Source organism: Brassica oleracea, chromosome C3 (assembly GCF_000695525.1).
Source record: "Brassica oleracea var. oleracea cultivar TO1000 chromosome C3, BOL, whole genome shotgun sequence".
In the NCBI taxonomy this organism is placed as follows: domain Eukaryota; kingdom Viridiplantae; phylum Streptophyta; class Magnoliopsida; order Brassicales; family Brassicaceae; genus Brassica; species Brassica oleracea.
The window spans coordinates 49,737,804-49,760,013 of NC_027750.1; the positions used below are offsets into that span (position 1 = coordinate 49,737,804).

Here is a 22,210-nt window from a genome sequence, read left to right on the forward strand (position 1 = left end):
CAGTTTTTGATTAAACTTTTCATATTAAGAATGGTAGGTTATTCATATTTTAGTATATTGGATTATATCAACTTTCTGAGCACAATTTTTTGGTTACAATTAAACTAAAATAATAACATCTTGTTAGGTTATATTTTGTTTACTTTTATCTTAGGATGAAAAAAATATTTTGTAAGATTATGTATAATTTTATATATGATGCATGTTTTCGATAAACTTAGAAACAAAATCAAGTTTTGATAAATTTTGTTATAAAAATTCTAATCATTCAAACAAGAATATTTTGACAAATAAGAAATATTATTTATTTGGTTTTAAAATAATCATAAGATATAATCATTTTTAAGACAAATAACATATTAAATAATCATTTATGTTGTTTAAAATTATTTACTTATTAATTATTAGATTAAAAGAAATTTTAATCAAAAATATTATTAGATCAAACAATATTTATAGTAAAAATATTACTATATTTTAGAAAAGAATATCTGAATTATTCTCTTTTAAATTTGTTTTGTGAAGTTATGTTTAAATATATTGATAAGTATATATTAAAAATAATAAATATTTACATTAATTTATTATTTTTACTTTGTTTATTTTCCAACAATTATTCTGATCATATTTTATTTTTAAAATAAATTATATTAATTAAGTGGAAACCATTAATTTTTAAGTACAAATAATATATAGATATATATTATAATCTTTTAATACATTAGAAGTATCGTTTGCATTTTACCAAATAAAAATCAATTGCAATTTCTTAGACAAAAATACAATTAACCACATAAAAATAAAATGGTGGTCTAAGTTTAAAGCAAGAGGTGTTCTCTATGCTAAAGCTAAGAGTTAGAAATGGACAAACCTGTTTATTCTGGCGCATAACTTGTTAGTTGACATTGGATGGACGGCTTCCAATTATTCCTCGTTGGCTCTTCTTCAAGAATGGAAATATCGGCCAATGCAACACTATCTGAGTTGTATTTGAAGGAAAGATTGCCCATGCGGCCTGCCAGATCAGAAACACAAGTGTCCTTCTATGCTTTCCTTTCCACTATAATACAGCAATGAACCAGATAGGTATGAACGGGAAGTAATGATAAAACCATTACAAGATTTAAAACATGGATGATATATCATATCTTGCTTACAATATCTTATGTCCCTTGGAAGAAAATTGTGGAACTCCTATGGTATTCCAAAACACATTTTCTTATGTTGGCTCTATGTTGACTCGCTGCCCTACAAGAGATAGACTTCTTAGCTGGGATTCAATACCAACCCCAATTGCCTTATGTGTAATGCATGCTAGAGTCACATATACTTCGATTGTCCATTCTCTTGGGAGATTTGGAGGCTAACATCACACTACAAGAAAACATAGAAATTTCTTACGAAGAAATATTCGTCTGAAATTTCTGAAGAATTTCTGACTATTTTACGAAGAATATGAAATGTTACCATTCATCGGAATTTTGTCGGAAATATCCTAGAAATTTCAGCCGAATATTTTTTCATTGAAAATAATCGACGAATACTGACGATTCCTGAGGAAGATTAAACGATTTAGGTTATAGATTTGGTGTTTATGTTTTCGTCGAAAATTTCAGACGGATTGCAAAATTTTCGTAGGAAATTTGTCATAAATATCCGACGAATTTTCGATGAACATGAGTTTAGATATGAAATATTCAAATAAATTTTAAATTGGAGACCTACAAGATCACCATGACATATATTAAGTGATAGATGTGATGTGGGTTAATAATACCTCAATTATTTAAAGCAATATATATTCTTGTGATAGATGCATCGATGGATACATAAAATTTCTCGTTAACACTTATACATTTAAGCAAATACTTTACAGTGATCCATCTTACAATCTTTAATTTGTGTGTTTTCAAGTGTTTTCAAACATTATGAAGATTATAAACTCCTAAAAATCATCAATATATTACCAATGGCTATTGTAGGTCTATTTTTGCTATGGTTCGAAGTCCCAATACGTAATTCGTCGGAAATTTCAGATGAATTTTTGACGAATATATTTCCAACGAATATGGTATATTCCGACGAATTTCCAACGAAATTGGTATATTCGTCAGAAATTGAAATTTGCCTCGGAAAAAAAACCGCCTAATTTTTCGTGAACCGCCAAAATAAAAAAAAATCCGACGGATTTCCGACAAACTCAATCCGTCAGATTTTTTAATATAAAAATATAAACCCCTTCTTCTTCCATTTCTCCTCTCTCTCTCTAAAACACACAAATTCTCTCAGATTCTGTCTCTCTAATCCGGCGATTCTAAGCTTTAGACTCCTCAAATCCACCTCAAAAATTATATAAGTCATCTCTTTCCTTTTCTCATTTGACTTATGTTACTTTTTGGGAGAAATTGCCAAAAATACCATATTCGCTAGATAGTAACCCGCGGTTTGTGCGGGATAAGATGTCTATATTAATGTTGAAATTATATATTATGATTATGTATAACATAAGATATACTTTAAACGATACTTAGATAGAACTAAATGTATGATTATCATCAGGAGTGAAGCCAGAGATTTTTTATAATGAGTTCACTAATATAAAAATTTAATATATGGTGTTTGCAAGTTTGAGAAGAAACTTTGGAAAATATTTGTTTCTATATTTCGCCTATCACGTTGTAGTAGTTATGGACTTAGGGGTTTAACACATAAAATCGAAAAAAATTGGATCAATAACATATTATAAGCAAACCAATAACTATGTGAAATAAAAAAAAGTATAGCTCCTTTAAATTCCGAAAACATAGTTGTATAATAAAAGAAATTGAAGGTTATTTGACCCTCTAAATTGTAAAGGTTGTTCCAGATGCGACCAGCACGTGAGAATTGTTGGTGGTTCGTTCCTGGAAGTTTCTTCTCATCTTCAAGGTCGTCTAATGCAGAGCTCTCATGGCGGCGAAGGTGGTGACACTCGCATGCTTATATTGCTTGCTCGAGAAGACTAATACACTAAGCCGAGACGATTTACAATGATTCAGTCTCTTCGAAACAGAGATCACCTCATCGAGCAGTAATAAAACTGACTACGACACATTGATCTAGAAATAGATTTTCAACGTCCTCTTTCAGCAATTAGAGGTGGTTCTCAAGAACGTGAGTGCTCTGCTAAATGCATGAAAGCATGTATGGAGAAAAAAAGTTTTTTTTATTAACACTTGGCATCGTACTAAAGTTTCATCGCTTTGTCGTCTCTACGGATCGAACTAATCGAACTTGAAGCTGAAGGTTTATTAGGTAAAAGTGTTCGTCGAGAAAAGTATAGATGGTATGAAGTTCTTTTAAAGGAATGTTAGTGTGAACGCATTAAATACACAGTTTTGGTGAGAAACGTTCTCTGCGTAACACTTAAATGTTTTACTAATAAAAGCTTCTCGTGAAGCCATGTCACCACGTCACATTCCTTGCCAATAAACTTTTAAGGTAAGTTTTAAAAGTACTTCTCCTTTAATATATAGGGGATAATACCATTTTTTATGTTTGGACTAACCACTTTTATCCTCACTTTTAAAGAGAAAAAAAAACCATTTATATATTTTTAAATAAAAAATTAAAAAAAATAAATAAATAAAAAGAGATGTGGTAGGATTTTTGGAAAAATATTATTTTAAGTATTTATATATTTATTATAATCCTAAATTTCACATTCCAAAACTCCGACCCACCCCTTCATTCTAAACCCTGAGTCTAGATTAGTTGTCGTTCAAAAAAACAAGAGTCTAGATTAATTAATCCTAGTGTTATAAATATCTTTTTCCCTCTTTAAAATGGAGGGTAAAAGTGATTAGTATAAACATGAAAAGTGGTATTATGAATGTGGCATTTTGGCAATTTCTCTTTATAAAACATTTTATGGTTTCTAAAATTTATCAAAACATTTTTTGGTTTCTCAAATTTATTAAAACGTCTTCACTTTTTAAAAACCTTTTCAATCTATAAAACGTTTTTGTGTTTTTTTTAGATTTAATTAAAATGTTTTTCAATTTTCAGAAAACGGTTTCAATTACAAAAAGTTTTTAAAATTTATAAAAATGTTTTCTCTTTGTCTTTAAATATTTTCAATTTATAAAACATTTATATTTTTAAATGTTTTTATTATAAACGATTGTAAAAATAATTATATTAAAAAAACGTTTTTCTAATTTTAAATTTTATTTTATTAATATAAAAATAATTAAAAATATTTATTATAAACGATTTTTATATTTTTTTAAAGTAGTTAATTAATTTAAATATTATATTTAAATAAAATTTGTTTTATTAAAAAAAAAAATAATTTACAAAATTTCCGATGGATAATATTTGTCGTAATTTCGTCGGAAATATATTCGTAAAATGTCTGTCGGAATTTCTTCAGAATTTCGTCGGAAATCTGTTCGTCGGAATTTCGTAAGAAATTTGTCAGAAAATTCGACAAATTCTTTTTCCTGACAGATAGAACTAGCGACTTTTTCATCGGAAATGGCTTATTCCGACGGATTTCCGACGAAACTGTCCATAGAAAACGAGCTATTTTCTTGTAATGTCAGCAAGATGCTAGATTATTTTTAATGGACTGGAAATAAAGTAATGCAAAATATAAATCAAGAGAATGAGAATTAACAAACACCATTGGCTTTATTAAAAGTCGGCTAAACAATCTATTATAAGAATTATTTAATCAGTGTGTTACAAAAAAAAAGAATAACTTAATCAGTTGTACACAATATCTGTTAAGATCATAACAATTGGTATTGAAAGATTTCTAATCTACCCAAACTTGTCTCTCCATCGTGTGTACTTCTGCTTTTGCTTCAGCATGACCCAAAAACATTTAAGGAATTATCCTTCCTCTTAATAATCAGTCTCAGTGTCTCATGGAATACAATGATAACAAATGAGCAAATCAATAGCACGATGTTTTGCTGGTTATCATGTTCTGTTGTTGTGTGCAGACTATGGAAGAATACGTCACCCGTAAAAACTCCCCAACAAACGGGTCAGATTTGGTCAGCTATTCTCAAGACCGCGGCTCGCTGGCCTGTCCCGCCAAGACCCGCTCGAAACTAAACCTGCAGCGGGACGGGATGGGAAGACACAATTCCCATCACTAACTACATGCCATTTCTTCTCATTTCCTAATTGTTTTCTAATTCATTCAGTTTTCTCAATTTTAGTTTTTACACTGAAATTCTTGTATGATTATACAAAGTACTATCACATCTTCTTGCGCTTCTAGACAATTCCAACGATCAAGTTATTTATACATATAAAATTTGATAGTTGTGATTAATTACATACCACGCCTCCCCATGCATGATCTTATCACATGAAAGGTGGAAAATTTATTGAATGACACCCTTGCAACTTCTTGTGAATAAATGAAGTTGTTCGTTCATTGACTATACTTATTACTATAAGACAAAAGCTTGCCATATGGATATAATGATTATAGACTTATAGTTATCTCACCAAATTAAGTAGTCTCTCCCTTCCTAGTAATTGTCCAGCATCCAAATTAAGTGATATCAAAGCTTAAATGTAAAAACAGAAAGAACAAGAAGTCAAAAGATACAACCAAAACTTTCATCAATGGCAGATCTTGTTCCCGCCAGTTTCTTGACACAAGCCAACGCCCTGTCTAGGAAAAACTTAGCCTATCAGGTATGATCAAAACATGTGTTGGTTGATAGATACTAACTTTTGTGGTAAATGAGTTGCATAAGCATATGTGCATGTGTGTGTTGTAGAGACGAAACCTGTGGAGCAACGTGCGTCTTATCGTGATCCCCTTGTACCTCTGCGTGCTTCTAGTGAGTATTCAAGCTCTGTTCGATACACAGGTTAACAACTCTCCTGATAATCGATGCGGTTGTCAATGCATTGACGACAAAAACAGAGACGGTATATGCGATAAAAAGGGTTGCGGATTAGAATATTCGTCTCAGAAACAAGCATTGTTTTGCGCCTTCCCAAAGCCTCCACTACTGCCGCCTTTGGTACAGATTCCACGTTCCAAAACTCCCTCAGACTCGTGCAGAAGACTTAACGGATCTTGTCCTGTAGCTATACTTGTTACTGGGAATAACCTTTCCCTTGGAGCAGCTTTATCTAGGAATATGCTAACTACTTCTTTCACTGTGAACTCCTCTGTACTCTGGTTGCGTAATCCAGCTATTAATGTCTTGGTATGTTCTTGTCTTTTTTTTTAAACACTGTATGTTCTTGTCTTGTTTCCGTTATCATTAAGTTTTTTTTTCTCTCTGGACTTATCATGAATATAGGGTACAACATCAGAGCCAGACTTCACCAATTATTTTGATCCAGGGATCCACTCTAATCTTCCCATATTCAACATCCAACCTCAATGCACTCCAAGAACTACATTTTCATTCTCTTTCGGACAATCTCCTCAAAAGTTTCGGAACGGTATGTAGATTAAAACGTCAATGACCAAGTTTGAGTGGATATGCATGTTCAAGTTCAGCAATTATAATTTATATCCATGCAAGATTATAGAAATTCCATGTTCCTAAATTGTGTTCATTAACTTAATGGTTGTGTTGTGTCTTAAGTAGAGGTGAGATGCGTTCAAGGGTTGAGTCTCTGGCGGAATAGCTCCATAGACGTCAGTCATGAGATCTTAAAGGGATATCAGAAAGGAAATCATGAGGAGGTTATCAATGAGGTTGCTGCAGGTAATTATTATTCAACTCTTTATATATCATTTGTCTCTGTGTTTTTTCTCAACATATAGAGGGAACTAAAACCATTAGACCACTTACCTATAGGCCTGAGACTTTTATCCGAGATCCGGATTCGATCCGAGATTCGATCCGGATCCGATCCGAAAATCCGGATATCCGGAGGGACCGAATCCGGAACCGGATAGTAAAATGTTGGATCCGTCAAAGCCGGCTCCGGATCCGGATATCCGGAGGGACCGAATCCGGAACCGGATAGTAAAATGTTGGATCCGTCAAAGCCGGCTCCGGATCCGGATATCCGGAGGGACCGAATCCGGAACCGGATAGTAAAATGTTGGATCCGTCAAAGCCGGCTCCGGATCCGGATATCCGGAGGGACCGAATCCGGAACCGGATAGTAAAATGTTGGATCCGTCAAAGCCGGCTCCGGATCCGGATATCCGCCGGATATTACAATTTTTAGGAGGATATCCGACACCCGGATATGCGAGAACCCCGGATCCGGATAAGGATAGTAAAATTATGGATCCGCCGGATCCAGATCCGGATCCGGATACCTTAAAATTGCCCGGATACCCGATCCGTCTCAGGCCTACTTACCTACACTTGGTTTGTCCCTGTATTTACATATGCAATTTCTGACTCTTTCTCTATATTTTTATCTGTTTCTTTCATTAGCATATGATCTATTGGACACGGATAGAAAAAAGTTCAATGTGACCATCTGGTATAACTCCACATCCAAGACTAAGTTACTAGAAAGGCGTGTAAAGCTTGTCCGAGTTCCTCGCTCAGTCAACTTAGTAAGAAACCTATGTATTTTATGCAAGACATCCTCAAGCTTTTGTTAATACTTATGAAAAGTCTCTTGACCAAACTCAATTCTTGCAGATTTCAAATGCTTATCTTCAGTATTTGAAAGGGCGAGGGACAGAGATATTATTCGAGTTTGTCAAAGAAATGCCTAAAGTAGAAACTTGGCTTCGTGTGGACGTTGCTTCTTCCATTGGTCCCATTTTCTTCACATGGGTTATTCTTCTTCTGTTCCCTGTAAGTTAGTGGACAGCTTTAGGATCTTACAAAGCCTATCATGAGATTTCAATAGTTACATACATGCATTTAAATTTGCAGGTGGTATTGAACACATTGGTCTATGAGAAGCAGCAGCGTCTAAGAATCATAATGAAGATGCATGGGCTAGGAGATGGTCCCTATTGGATGATTTCCTACGCCTATTTTCTCTCCATATCGACATTATACGTTATATGTTTGATGATATTTGGGTCAGTGATAGGTACTGAATCATTTCCATTATTATAGAACAAGTTTTCTTCTATTGGATTATTATAGCAGCTATGGTTACCTGTAGGACTGAAGTTCTTCCAGGTTAATAACTACAGCATCCAGTTCCTTTTCTATTTCATCTACATTAATCTTCAAATATCCATTGCCTTTCTAGTATCCTCAGCATTTTCAAAAGTTAAGACATCATCAGGTACTAATAAAAGTCCCACTTTATAAAACATCTACTCATTAAACATGTTGGTGTTGTTAAAGTAACGGAAGCACTTTCTGTTTTATGCACAAATTGTAGTTGTTGCTTACATATACGTCTTTGGATCTGGGCTATTGGGCGCGTTTCTCTTCCAGTTTCTTATGGAAGATCCATCATTTCCCAGTAAGCTTTATCAATAACAACTTGAAGAACACATATATATTCTCACAAAACTGAGCCCAATGCTAATGTATAATCTTTCTACTTTTTTTTTTGTCCAGGACGCTGGGTTTTTTTCATGGAGGTGTATCCGGGCTTCTCTTTATACCGTGGGTTGTATGAGTTCTCCGAGTATGCCCTTAACAGGAAGGATGGGATGAAGTGGGATGATTTCAGTAATAGTGGAATGGATGAAGTTTTCTACATCATTATCATTGAGTGGTTCGTGTCACTCATTGCAGCATACTATATTGATAAGATATCTTCATCCGGAAAAGACCCCTTGTTCTTCTTGAAAAACCCTTTCAAGTTTTTGCCAAGGCCTAGCCTTCAGAAACAAGGCTCCGTAGTTTCTGTAGAAATGGAGAAACTAGATGTAGCTCAGGAGGTATGTCAACAAAGGATGGATATTATATTACATGTTTTTTTGAAATATTTCTAGCTGTTTTGATGAAAATTATATTCTGTTTTCTAATCAGAGAGAAAAAGTTGATCAGTTGATGATGCTTGAGCCGACCACAAGATATGCTATTGTATGTGACAACTTGAAGAAGATGTATCCAGGGAGGGATGGGAACCAGCCTAAAATAGCAGTTCATGGGCTATCTCTCGCGGTACCTTCAGGAGAATGTTTTGGCATGTTAGGACCCAATGGTGCTGGCAAGACCTCCTTCATCAATATGGTCAGTACACAGAATGGACAAGAAAATCTTTTTTTTTACTTAGCTTCTGACTAAAAAACCTCTTGTTTAGATGACAGGGCTTGTGAAACCATCATCCGGGACAGCTTTTGTTCGAGGTTTGGACATATGCAAGGATATGGGCAGAGCATACACCAGCATGGGTGTATGCCCACAACACGAGTAATTGTATTTTTAAAAAATCTAGAAGACATTATATTGTTCTTTATCATTCATTCTCTTATTGTCTGTTTGTTCATACCAGCTTGCTCTGGGAGACTCTGACAGGAAGGGAACATCTGCTCTTTTATGGAAGACTTAAGAACCTCAAAGGCTCTGATCTCAACCAAGTATGTTACCAGTATTTAACGTCTTTAGCTTTTGTAGCAGACTCCTAATCTATCAAAACATGAATCCATGCATATTAGGCTGTAGAAGAGTCTCTTAAAAGTGTGAACCTATCACGCGGTGGAGTTGGTGATAAACCTGCTGGAAAATACAGCGGAGGTATGAAAAGAAGACTAAGTGTAGCCATTTCACTTATTGGGGGTCCTAAGGTACACGTCATTGTCTCTTGTACACATCTCCTGATAAACTTATAACAAGACCTTGCATGTGATTAAGAGAGAACACATCCATTTTTCATTTAATGTTTTTTTTTTCTCAAAAGGTGGTTTATATGGATGAGCCAAGCACAGGGCTTGATCCAGCTTCAAGAATGAACCTATGGACTGTCATCAAACGCGCAAAAACAAACACTGCGATAATCCTCACGACTCATTCTATGGAAGAAGCAGAGTTTCTTTGTGATCGTTTGGGGATTTTTGTAGATGGAAGGTTACAATGTATTGGAAACCCAAAAGAGCTAAAGGGAAGATACGGTGGATCTTATGTGTTTACCATGACAACATCATCAGAACATGAGAAAGATGTGGAGATGTTAGTTAAAGATGTTTCTCCGAACGCCAAGAAGATATATCATATCGGTGGGACACAGAAATTCGAGATCCCAAGGGGAGAAGTTCGGATCTCAGAAGTGTTTCAGGCGGTAGAGAAGGCAAAGAGCAGTTTCAAAGTGTTTGCTTGGGGACTTGCGGACACAACTCTTGAAGATGTCTTCATTAAGGTTGCTAGAAGTGCTCAGGCCTTTAATGTCTTGTCTTGAGTCCTCTTAATACTAGCATACTTGTCAGTTCAAAGTCAATATTTAGTATTTCTTGTTTGATAAAGTTGTAGAGGTTTGATTTATGTGCATTATTTAAAATAGTCTGCAAGCTAGTATGTGAATTTATTTGAGGTTCCATGGAAAGTACTTGGGAAGCAGAAACGTCTCAGAAAAGCAAACGAACCAATACACAAGAACGCAACAACCAATTTAACGAAAACTTTAACCAGCTTACAGTGGCGAGACCACATCTTTAAGCAAGGCATAATAGAGTATTTCTCACAGCATTGTTTGACTTGCGGCACTTGACGCTAATGATAACCGTGGTTCTAAGGAACATGTCCTCCTATGGTCAAACTAAATCATGTGACAATATCTTCGAGATTCGTGAGATATTGATTGTTATATCATCATCATCATGTTTCTCAGTAACCTTAGTTATGAAAACTTCTTTTCCACAAATGCTGTTGAAGAATTTATTGTTCGTGGTGTGGGATCGCTCCTTTCTTGGCATATACGTGAACCACTTAAAATATTCACAAGTTGAAATAAAAGCTTGTTGTATGGATCTTATTGTGAATTCACAACGTCGCTAAACGAGATTGCCTATCAATGGCGACGAACCCTGTTCCCGCTAGTTTCTTGACGCGTGCTAATGCCTTGTTCAGAAAGAACTTAACCTTTCAGGTCGATCTGACCAAGCAATATTATCTCATTTATATATCCATATCTCTTGATACTAATATATCCATTGGTCTATAGAAACGGAACATATGGAGCAATGTTCGTCTCATCGTGATCCCTTTGTACCTCTGCGTGCTTCTAGTGGGCATTCAAGCTCTGTTCAATACACAGTTCAATAACTCTGTGGATAATCGATGCGGTTGCAAACGCATTGATAAGAAAAATGGAGATGGCAAATGCGAAAGAAAGAGTTGCGGTCCCGAATATTCATCTCCAAACCAAGCCTTCTTTTGTGCCTTCCCAAACCCTCCACCATTACCTCCGCTGTTGCATATTCCGAGTTCTGTATTCGATAGTAACTCGTGCACACGAAACACCGGATCTTGTCATGTAACAATACTTGTTACTGGGAATAATCATACCCTTGGAGCAAGTATGCCTCAACCTTCTTTTAGTTACTCAAATAATTTTCACATCTATATTCTACAAAATTGTTTATTCTCCTCTTAAACACTAATCTTCACTTTGTAGCTATATCTCGGAATCTGCTGCCTACTTATTCCACGGTCATTTCCTCTGACGATTTCTTGCGTAATCCCGCGTATAATGTCTTGGCAAGTTCCGAGATTCTTGTTGTTTCCATTGTAAATTAGTCTCTTATCTTGGCTTTTCTGACTATAATGAATATATACATCTAGGGTACAACATCAGAGACAGGCAACACCAATTATCTTGATCCAGGGATTCACTCTAATCTCTCCATCTTCAACATCCAAGCTCGGTGCACTCCGAACACTACATTGTCATCATTCCCATTCCAACAACCACTTCATGAGTTTCATAAAGGTATATTCACAAAATGTTTACTACATTGATTTTATAATACCAATAAATGATTTGGTACTTCATAAAAAGACATCAAGTAGATCTATTGTATATAGTGAACATACGCTTTTACAATACAAGTTTAAATCTAGTACTCTAAGTTCATTCCATGTTCTAAGTCCACACTCAAAGCTAGATTCTGAGAAAACATTCTTGCAGCTGATTAATTTAGTGTTTGATGTGTCAAAGCAGAGGAGAGATGTGTTCAAGGATTGAATCTATGGCGGAACAACTCCATGGAGGTCAACAATGAAATATTCGAGGGATATCAGAAAGAAAATCAGGAGGAGAGCATCAAAGAGATCGTTGCAGGTTACTCCATTTCTCTATCATGTATTTGTGTGTTTACCTGCACTTTTCTTACTGCTTTATTTATGCTTGAATCAGCATACGATCTCCTGGACACTAATAGGAACAACTTCAATGTGACTATTTGGTACAACTCTACATACAAATTTAATATAAAAGATAGGCGTGTAAAGTTGGTCCAAGTTCCTCGCTCAGTCAACTTGGTAAAGCGTTGTGTTCAAGATATTAATCATTTTCCTTATACATAGGATATTTCTCTTGATCAAACCCATCATTAGATTCTCCAACAAACTTTCAGGTTTCGAATGCTTACCTTCACTTTCTGCAAGGCCCTGAAACAAAAATGTTGTTCGAATATGTCAAAGAAGTGCCTAAACTAGAAAGTAGACTTCGTCTAGACATTGCGTCTCTAATTGGCCCTCTTTTCTTCACATGGGTTATTCTTCTTCTGTTCCCGGTAAGTTTGTTTTCTAAGTATTTATTCATCTCAATACACGATGGTCTCTAAATCTTGGATGTTCTTTTCCTTTATGACCAAAACCATTGTTAAAATTTTGTGCTAGCTTAGAGGTTGTATAAATGCTCTTCTGCGTCATTCCACATTCTACACTCAGATGAATTATCACTAGTTACATGAATTTGTATGCAGGTGATCTTGACCTCATTGGTGTATGAGAAGCAGCAGCGTCTAAGAATTATAATGAAAATGCACGGCCTAGGAGATGGTCCATATTGGATGATATCCTATGTATATTATCTCATCATATCCACCTTATACATTATAAGCTTGATGATATTTGGATCAGCAATAGGTAATGTATTCTCTGTCATATCATATGTTATTATATATATATATATATATCAATTTTCAGAGCTACAGTTTCTTGCAGGACTGAAGTTCTTCCTGTTTAATGACTACAGCTTCCAATTCATTTTCTGTTTTCTCTATATAAATCTGCAAATATCCACTGCCTTTCTAGTCTCCTCAGCATTTTCAAAAGTTGAGACAGCATCAGGTACTAGAGTCAATTCTTTTTCTTTCAAATTTGCTCAGGAACATGTTGAAGAAACACTTTTTTTTTGTTTAATGTCCAAATTGTAGTTGTTTCTTACATACACATCTTTGGATCTGGACTCTTGGGTGCATTTCTCTTCCAGTTTCTGCTCGAAGATGTATCATTTCCCAGTAAGATATTAAAGATTATATATTTCTCCCAAAACTAACCGCAATACTAATATGATCATTACTTTCTTTTTCCAGGACGCTGGATTTTTGTCATGGAGTTGTATCCAGGCTTCTCTTTGTACCGTGGATTGTACGAGTTCTCCATATACGCGTATCAGAAAAACGTGACTGGGAGAGATGGAATGAAGTGGAAAGATTTCACTAATAGTGCAATGGATGAAGTCTTCTACATCATTATCGTTGAGTGGTTTGTGGCGCTCATTGCAACATACTATATTGATCAGGGTTCTTTATCCGTGAAAGACTCTTTTTCATTCTTGAGAAAACATTTCAAGCAATCTCTTTATCCTAGGACGTCAATGCAGAGCTCTTCAGTTACTGTAGAAATGGAGAAATTAGATGCCACTCAAGAGGTATGACAACAATGATCCACAATATTTTACATGTTCTTGATTTGCAATTTCCTAGCTGTTTTTATAGGTAAAATTTTGTTTTAATCAGAGAGCCAAAGTTGAGAAACTGATGCTTGAGCCGAGCACAAGCCATGCAATTGTATGTGACAACCTGAAAAAAGTGTATCCACGTAAGGATGGAAACCCGCCAAAAATGGCTGTTCGAGGGCTGTCTCTTGCAGTGGCTTCAAAAGAATGCTTCGGCATGTTAGGACCCAATGGTGCTGGAAAGACTTCTTTCATCAACACGGTCAGTGCCCAATTTGATTGGAAATTCTATAAATGAAAAATTATATCTAGCAAAGTCCTAAATAGTAGAAGTTGTACTGTATTTTTTTTTTTCAGATGACTGGACTTGCGAAACCAACATCAGGCGCAGCGTTTGTTCAAGGTTTGGACATATGCAAGGATATGGATAAAGTGTACACAAGCATGGGTGTATGCCCACAACAAGAGTAACTATTCAACTTCATGAGAACATTTTCTTTTACTGAACTATACAGAAAAGACTATTATTAAGTTTGATAGTGATCGTATATTATCGGTAGATATCCATTGTATAATATTTTAGAATTTAATCTCACTTATGATTTGTATCAGCTTGCTATGGGAGACACTGACTGGGAGAGAACATCTGCTCTTTTACGGAAGACTTAAGAATCTTAAAGGCTCTGAGCTCAACCAAGTATGTTATATCAATCTTCCTTCCCTTCTATATAACTCTAGAGGTACTAATCCATGGATGGTCCATTTCATGCTTATCAGGTTGTAGAGGATTCTCTTAAGAATGTCAACCTTTTTAATGGAGGAGTTGCTGATAAACCTGCTGGAAAATACAGTGGAGGTATGAAAAGACGGCTAAGTGTAGCCATTTCACTTATCGGGAGTCCTAAGGTATATATGCATTTATTTGGTTACCAAACTATAAATGTAATATTGTTTCAAGCTGTAACAAAATTTATTATTTCATTTGGTTATTCTTTCAAAAGGTGGTTTATATGGATGAGCCAAGCACAGGACTTGATCCAGCTTCAAGAATGAACCTATGGACTGTCATCAAACGAGCTAAAAGACATACTGCGATAATCCTAACGACTCATTCTATGGAAGAAGCAGAGTTTCTCTGTGACAGATTGGGTATTTTCGTAGATGGAAGGTTACAGTGCATAGGAAACCCAAAAGAGCTAAAGGCAAGATATGGTGGATCTTATGTGTTTACCATGACAACCTCTTCAGAGCATGAGCAAGATGTGGAGATGTTGGTTCAAGATCTATCTCCAAACGCCAAGAAGATATATCACATCGCAGGGACACAGAAATTTGAGATTCCAAAAGTAGAAGTTGGGATCTCGAAAGTGTTTGAGGCGGTGGAGAAGGCAAAGAGCAGTTTCACAGTGTTTGCTTGGGGACTTGAGGACACAACTCTTGAAGATGTTTTCATTAAGGTTGCTAGAGGTGCTCAGGATTTTAATGTACTTTCTTGATTGATCTTAATACAGATTATAATCTCTGGTTTCTTCTGGTTTAGTATCACTCGTATATAAGCTGCATATTCTACACATTGTACGATACATTACGAATGAGAGAGTTGATAACCAAAATCAAATCTGTTTTCAATCTTTTTCTTCGTAAAGTTTCGCTCCACTACCGTGTTCTCTCTAAATTTGTTATTATCTGGACATACTGAATATCATGACTTTTTCGTAATGAAGAGTTTCATTTTTGTTTGTCTTTTGACAGGATCATGCATTGCTTCTTTTCCAAGTAATTGCCACACTGGAAATTTTGTTTATAATATAGTCATATATTATGTTAAGAGAAATAGTCATAATATCATAGTCAACCATATTACCCGACACTAGATACGTGAGACGATAAACATAGACTAATTGTTGTTTAATCAAGTACGTCCACACGTGATGACATCTGAGGTGACGATATTTACCATACTTATGCACCAATCAAAACTTTATTCAATAATAAAAAAACAATTGAAACTCTCCCTCTTCCACTAGCTGGAGAATTAATGATCGTGAGATCACACTTAGGCAGCTTCGTGCAAAATTTACATTGACGATTGTTGTCCCTATATGGCCACTTTCTTGATTTCCGTTGAAATCTCCTTTTTTTTTTTTTTTTTTTTTTTGGTCAAAACTTTGAAATCTCCTTTTTGTATGTTGTTTAACCCAAGAGATTTTTTTGGTGCAACTGTCTGACCAAAAAAAGATAAAATAAAATAAATAGATGACTGGTGTTACATAGTATTTGAATAGTTGTTGTAATGGCTTGTTTTCCAAAAAAAAAAATGATAGTTTTAGAGATGTAAGATGATACGACTTATTTTTCAATTTTTTAGTATCATGGATTAGCTATCAAAATTTTAATGATTTATATTGCTAAGAAAATATAACTAACTAGGTTAAAATCCGCGCAATTGCGCGTGATGAATGTTATATATAAAAATAATTTTTATATATTATTATTTATTTATTTTCGTTTACGTATTATGTATATAATTAAATTAGAGTAAGCACATAGATCAAAACAATACTTCTTGTTTATTTACGATATTTTTTTGGTAAATATATTAAAACAATCATTTTATTTATTTTATATGGTACATAACTAAATTTCAATGATATGAACATAGATATATAGTGTATTTTAATATAAATATTTATTATTGAGAATTCATACTCATATGATAAACATAAAATTTCTAATGTGCAAATTTTTCAATGCAAATTTCAAAATTAAAATATTAAGGTTTCGATATTTTTTCAATACAAATTTAGAAATTAACATATTTATGTATTTTTATATGTTATATAGTTTAATTTAATCTATATTAATATATAATATCAATGTCTATTAATTGAAACTCATATTCATACGATTTATGATCATTTGTATCTTGTTATTACAAAAAGTTAAACCATTGATCACAAAGTTTTAGTGTGAGACATTTAACGTTTTTAGTAATTTATAGTCATTTTAAAATTCAAAATATAATATATAAGAAAAAATATTTTTTATTATATTGTTAATGTGATTGTTTAGTATTTTTTAATAATATAAGATTAAACAGAAAAAAGAGCTAAGATACAAAATTGATATCAAATATTTATTATTCATAATTATTAATTGTCATATACTCCCTCTGTTTCATAATAAATGAAGTTTTGGTTCTTTGCACACATATTAAGAAATTATTTTTTCTAAACAAAAAATCATTAAAATATAATTTAAAACTAATTATTTAATTATAAACAAAAATAATAAAAACACAATTGACTACACAGTTTTTGATAAAGTTAAAGTTAACTAGATACGTGAAAACATCATCTATTGTGAAACAAAAACAATCATCTAAAACATCATCTATATTGAAACAGAGGGAACATATGTTAATCATATTAGGTAATTCCGTAGTTTTTATTTAAAGAATGTGCGAGAATATTCTTTTGTACATTATTTATCAATTTAATAGTTAGTTTAAAAAAAATATAATATAAGTTAAGATGGACCAATCTATTTTTCTAAGAATTCTGAATTTCATTCTCATGGTGACACATGGCTACAAAACAATGATGTAATGTTTGTCGGGTACTAAACACACTACTAATTAACGAATCTCAAACATAAACCGTGTGTGTAAGGGTATTAACGTAATTCCGCATTCTGGCATCTGTGTTTCTGTGTCTCTGTTCTCCGCCCGCTATATGAAGCAAAAAGGTCGGTGATTTGTGATTCATATTAAACGGTTTGGCAAAAGTCAGATACTAACCCAAACCTAACAATCAAGCGAGGAAGAAGAAGGAGTAAAATAAAATCTTCTTCTTGGTTCATTGATGGCGGATGCAGGTCCCGCCAGTTTCTCGACGAGAGCCAATGCCTTGCTCCGTAAAAACTTATCCTATCAGGTATTATTTTAACGGAATCCTATTCGATACTCTTTATTATACGAGTTTCGTTTTCGTGTACGTAGTAGAAACGTTTCATGTCATGATTTGGAGATCCTAAAACGTGCTGTTTAGGGAACCACTTTTACATCAGACATAAACTACTACCTATGTTTTCAGTGTAATCAGATATAAGTTAACAACCAATTGCAAGAACCTAACTGTAATTTTATAAACCAACAACCTGAAATCTGAAATCCAAAATCAGAAGAAGAAAAATGACTGGTAAGTGTGTGTTGTGTAGACACGGAACATATGGAGCAATATTCGTCTCATCATGATCCCTTTCTACCTCTGCGTCCTTCTAGTTGGCATTCAAGCTCTCTTCGATTCCCAGATCACTAACTCTGCTGACAATCAATGTGGCTGTCAATGCACTCTCACCAATGAAAACGGCAAATGCGTAAACAGGACTTGCGGTATAGAGTATTCCTCCACGGATCAAGCCTTCTTCTGTTCCATCCCTAGTCCTCCCCAATGGCCTCCCTTGTTACAAGTCCCTCCTCCTCAAAGCCGCGCTGTTCGTGCCAGTTTCCTCCCGGAGATAGGCCTACCTGGTGAATCTTGCAGAAGAACAGGATCTTGTCCTGTTACCTTTCTTTTCACTGGGAGTAACCATTCCCTTGGAGCAAGTATGTTTCTTTGTCTTCTTCTTCTTCTTCTTTGTAAATTGTTTTCTCTGGAAGTGACATTCTTCATGTGTTATATAGGCTTATATGGGAACATGCTTCCAAGTTCTGTAACAGTGAACTCGTCTGATCTCTTGCAGGGTTTAGCCTATAATGTCTTGGTAAGTTCTCTGTTTGTTCCCGCTGTGAAATGCGTACATGTTTGTCTTATGAGCTTGTTCTATCAGGGTACAGAGACTGAGGCAGAGCTCACCAATTATCTTGATCCAGGGATCGCCTCGGATCTTCCCATCTACAATATCCAGTCTCGGTGCATTTCAAACGCTGCCTTTCCATTCTCATTTGGAGTAGGACCTCTCAAGTTTCAGAAAGGTATTAAGGAGGTAAGCTAGCTCTTAGATATTGCCTCAGTTTATTAACTTAGTGGTTGTGTCAAAAACCAGACTTGAGATGTGTTCAAGGATTGAATCTGTGGCGAAATAACTCCAAAGAGGTCAATGATGTGATATTCAAAGGTTATAAAAAAGGAAATCCCGAGGGAAAAGCAAACGAGATCGCTGCAGGTTGTTGTTATTATTCAACTTCTCTCTGTCGTCATTTTATGTTTTAACATTTCTGACTCTCCCTGTCTGCTTTCTTGTTGCCTGTAGCATACGATCTTTTGAACACGAACAGGAACAACTTCAATGTGCACATCTGGTATAACTCAACATACGAGGAAAATTCAAGAAATAGGCCTTCAACGTTGGTCCGAGTTGCCCGCTCAGTCAATTTGGTAAGATAAGATAACACGAATGTACTCAAGAAATCCTCATCATTGCGTTTTCAGTATGCTCTTTTCCATGTGAAACTCTCTCTCTCTCTATTCATGATTGAGCTGATGCCTACACTTTACCAAACTGCAGGTTTCAAATGCTTACCTTCAGTTTCTGCAAGGCTCAGGAACGAAGATGCTGTTCGAATACGTCAAAGAAATGCCTAAACAAGAAACTAGCCTTCGTCTAGACATCGCATCTCTAATTGGCCCCCTTTTCTTCACATGGGTTATTCTTCTTCTCTTCCCTGTAAGTTTGCTTTAGGCTTTCATCCACAAATACTCACCTTATCGAATAAACGATCTATAATAGATCTTGGAAATGACAAGAATATGAACTTAAATACTTAGTGCAATTTGTACACAGGTGATCTTGTCTTCATTGGTATATGAGAAACAGGAGCGTCTAAGAATCATAATGAAAATGCATGGGCTAGGAGATGGTCCATATTGGATGATTTCTTACGCCTATTTTCTTACCATATCCACGTTGTATTTTATATGCCTGATGATATTTGGGTCAGCAATAGGTAACCCGAAGCCTCTCTCTCTCTCAATACAGTTCTTACATTATGGTTTCTAATATAAAATGTTTCCTCTCTCTAAGCTTGTTATATTTGCTGCTTCCTTGCAGGACTCAAGTTCTTTCGGCTTAATGACTACAGTCTCCAATTTGTTTTCTATTTTCTTTATGTAAATCTGCAAATCGCCCTTTGCTTTCTAGTTTCTTCAATATTTTCAAAGGTCAAAACATCGACAGGTACAAACGTAATTCTTGAATTCGATCAAGAACATGTTGGAGGGTTTAGAGGAACTAACGGGATTCCTGTTATGTCTAAATTATAGTTGTTGCTTACATATACGTGTTTGGATCTGGACTTTTGGGCACGTTTCTGTTCCAGTTTCTGATTCAAGATTCATCATTTCCTAGTAAGTTATTGAGACTAAAACTTGAAGAGCAGTATTTAGTACACTCGTTTATGTGTTTATTCTCACAACTTACTACGATTGCAAATCAACACTACTTTTACAGGAGGCTGGATTATTTTCATGGAGTTGTATCCTGGCTTCTCTTTATACCGTGGCCTCTATGAGTTTGCACAATTTGCTTTCCAAGGAAACTTGAGAGGGGCAGATGGGATGAAGTGGAAAGACTTCAGTGATAGTGCAATGGATGAAGTTTTCTACATCATCATCGTTGAGTGGTTTCTCGCACTCATTGCAGCATACTATATCGATAAGATTGTTTCATCCGGAAAAGACCCCATGTTCTTCTTGAAAAAACCTTTCAAGAAATCCCCTTCTATGCGGAAGCCTAGTCTGCAGAGGCAAGGCTCCAAAGTCTTCGTTGAAATGGAAAAACCAGATGTCGCTCAGGAGGTACGAAGACAAATGGATTCACCATATATTTCATGTTCTTGATTATTCAGGCTCTAACCAAAAAATGAAAACTGTTAAAATCAGATAGAAAAGGTTGAGAAGTTGATGCTTGAGGCTAGCACAAGCCATGCCATTGTTTGTGACAACCTGAAGAAGGTGTACCCAGGTAGGGATGGGAACCCACCAAAAATGGCAGTGCGTGGATTATCCCTCGCTGTGCCTTCAGGAGAATGTTTTGGCATGCTAGGGCCTAACGGTGCTGGCAAAACCTCCTTCATCAATATGGTCAGTACCCAAATGGGAAAAAGCTTTTCTGTTTTAGTTTAGTTTAGATTCTAATCTTTGTAATTGATGTAACTATGTACTGTTGTCTTTTCCTGACCAGATGACTGGACTCCTGAAACCAACATCCGGAACAGGGCTTGTCCAAGGTTTGGATATATGCAATGATATGGACAGAGTATACACCAGCATGGGCGTATGCCCTCAGCATGAGTAATTGAATTCTTGAAATTCATTTCAGTTTGGCAAAAAAGCAATTTCTTATTGTTCCACTATAGACAGTAATAGTATAGTTGTTTTATACTTCTCCTATTGTCTGCTGTGTATCAGTTTGCTCTGGGAGACGCTGACAGGAAGGGAACATCTGCTGTTTTACGGGAGACTCAAAAATCTCAAAGGCTCTGTTCTCACCCAAGTATGTAACCAATCTTACTTCCCTTCTGTATTAGTCCATAACATACCAAAACGTCAATTTCGTTATTTAACTTGTATTAGGCTGTGGAAGAGTCTCTTAGGAGTGTCAACCTTTTCCACGGAGGAGTTGGTGATAAACCTGCTGGGAAATACAGTGGAGGTATGAAAAGACGGCTCAGTGTTGCCATTTCACTTATCGGAAACCCTAAGGTACGCTATTGTGTCTGAGTTAAGTTTTAGAAGTAGTACACTAAGTTCTTTCAATCTTAACAAGCTTTTCATCATTTTTTTTTTGTCTCCCTCTGAAGGTGGTTTATATGGATGAACCAAGCACAGGACTTGATCCAGCTTCGAGAAAGAACCTATGGACAGTCATCAAGCGTGCAAAGCAAAACACTGCCATCATCCTCACAACTCATTCCATGGAAGAAGCAGAGTTTCTTTGTGACAGATTGGGTATTTTTGTAGACGGAAGTTTGCAATGCATTGGCAACCCAAAAGAGCTCAAGGGAAGGTACGGTGGATCTTATGTGTTTACAATGACAACATCGTCAGAACACGAGGGAAACGTGGAGAAGCTGATTCAAGATGTGTCTCCAAACGCCAAGAAGATATATCACATCGCAGGGACTCAGAAATTTGAGCTCCCAAAAGAGGACGTTCGGATCTCAGAGGTGTTTCAAGCGGTGGAAAAGGCAAAGAGCACTTTTACCGTCTTTGCTTGGGGACTTGCGGACACAACTCTTGAAGATGTCTTCATCAAGGTTGCTAGAACTGGTCAAGCTTTTAATGTCTTCTCTTGAGGGGATTCATACAACGTCAGTATTTGTTTGTTGATATTAAATTGCTACTACTGATTCAAAGTTAGCGATTATAAGATTTCATGTATGTTACTGGATATATATATATAT

General features: G+C 35.4%; 3 protein-coding genes across 3 annotated transcripts; all 3 read left to right on the top strand.

Annotated features, from left to right (window-relative positions):
- The first annotated feature begins 5,527 nt into the window (after window positions 1–5,527).
- Window positions 5,528–10,302, top strand: LOC106331335 (ABC transporter A family member 4-like). Its single transcript, XM_013769661.1, has 15 exons — window positions 5,528–5,700; window positions 5,787–6,224; window positions 6,321–6,465; window positions 6,615–6,734; window positions 7,422–7,546; window positions 7,635–7,793; window positions 7,875–8,037; window positions 8,113–8,238; window positions 8,338–8,421; window positions 8,520–8,845; window positions 8,937–9,140; window positions 9,211–9,320; window positions 9,403–9,487; window positions 9,566–9,694; window positions 9,808–10,302. Exons 1-15 carry the CDS (start codon window positions 5,629–5,631, stop codon window positions 10,300–10,302), a joined length of 2,781 nt encoding a protein of 926 aa, XP_013625115.1. The 5' UTR covers window positions 5,528–5,628.
- A 612-nt stretch (window positions 10,303–10,914) lies between these two features.
- On the top strand, window positions 10,915–15,302 carry LOC106330816 (ABC transporter A family member 5-like). Its single transcript, XM_013769227.1, has 16 exons — window positions 10,915–10,989; window positions 11,065–11,419; window positions 11,518–11,600; window positions 11,685–11,832; window positions 12,064–12,183; window positions 12,259–12,383; window positions 12,479–12,637; window positions 12,830–12,992; window positions 13,071–13,196; window positions 13,283–13,366; window positions 13,442–13,779; window positions 13,868–14,068; window positions 14,164–14,273; window positions 14,419–14,503; window positions 14,584–14,712; window positions 14,808–15,302. The coding sequence occupies exons 1-16, from the start codon at window positions 10,915–10,917 to the stop codon at window positions 15,300–15,302; spliced, it is 2,796 nt and encodes a 931-aa protein (XP_013624681.1).
- A 2,258-nt stretch (window positions 15,303–17,560) lies between these two features.
- LOC106336193 (ABC transporter A family member 7) lies at window positions 17,561–22,210 on the top strand. Its single transcript, XM_013774948.1, has 16 exons — window positions 17,561–17,741; window positions 18,025–18,412; window positions 18,491–18,570; window positions 18,637–18,781; window positions 18,853–18,972; window positions 19,060–19,184; window positions 19,315–19,473; window positions 19,591–19,753; window positions 19,858–19,983; window positions 20,070–20,153; window positions 20,257–20,603; window positions 20,688–20,888; window positions 20,989–21,098; window positions 21,216–21,300; window positions 21,381–21,509; window positions 21,608–22,210. The coding sequence occupies exons 1-16, from the start codon at window positions 17,670–17,672 to the stop codon at window positions 22,100–22,102; spliced, it is 2,829 nt and encodes a 942-aa protein (XP_013630402.1). The 5' UTR covers window positions 17,561–17,669; the 3' UTR covers window positions 22,103–22,210.

Excerpts from the sequence above, each read along its gene's own strand:
- LOC106330816 (XM_013769227.1), top strand. The coding sequence starts at position 10,915 with ATGGCGACGAACCCTGTTCCCGCTAGTTTCTTGACGCGTGCTAATGCC. Across the intron at positions 10,990-11,064 it reads GAAAGAACTTAACCTTTCAG|AAACGGAACATATGGAGCAA; the intron begins GTCGATCTGACC and ends ATTGGTCTATAG. Across the intron at positions 13,780-13,867 it reads AATTAGATGCCACTCAAGAG|AGAGCCAAAGTTGAGAAACT; the intron begins GTATGACAACAA and ends TGTTTTAATCAG.
- LOC106331335 (XM_013769661.1), top strand. The coding sequence starts at position 5,629 with ATGGCAGATCTTGTTCCCGCCAGTTTCTTGACACAAGCCAACGCCCTG. Across the intron at positions 8,846-8,936 it reads AACTAGATGTAGCTCAGGAG|AGAGAAAAAGTTGATCAGTT; the intron begins GTATGTCAACAA and ends TTTTCTAATCAG. Across the intron at positions 9,141-9,210 it reads AGACCTCCTTCATCAATATG|ATGACAGGGCTTGTGAAACC; the intron begins GTCAGTACACAG and ends CCTCTTGTTTAG.
- LOC106336193 (XM_013774948.1), top strand. The coding sequence starts at position 17,670 with ATGGCGGATGCAGGTCCCGCCAGTTTCTCGACGAGAGCCAATGCCTTG. Across the intron at positions 18,413-18,490 it reads TAACCATTCCCTTGGAGCAA|GCTTATATGGGAACATGCTT; the intron begins GTATGTTTCTTT and ends TGTGTTATATAG. Across the intron at positions 20,889-20,988 it reads AAACCTCCTTCATCAATATG|ATGACTGGACTCCTGAAACC; the intron begins GTCAGTACCCAA and ends TTTCCTGACCAG.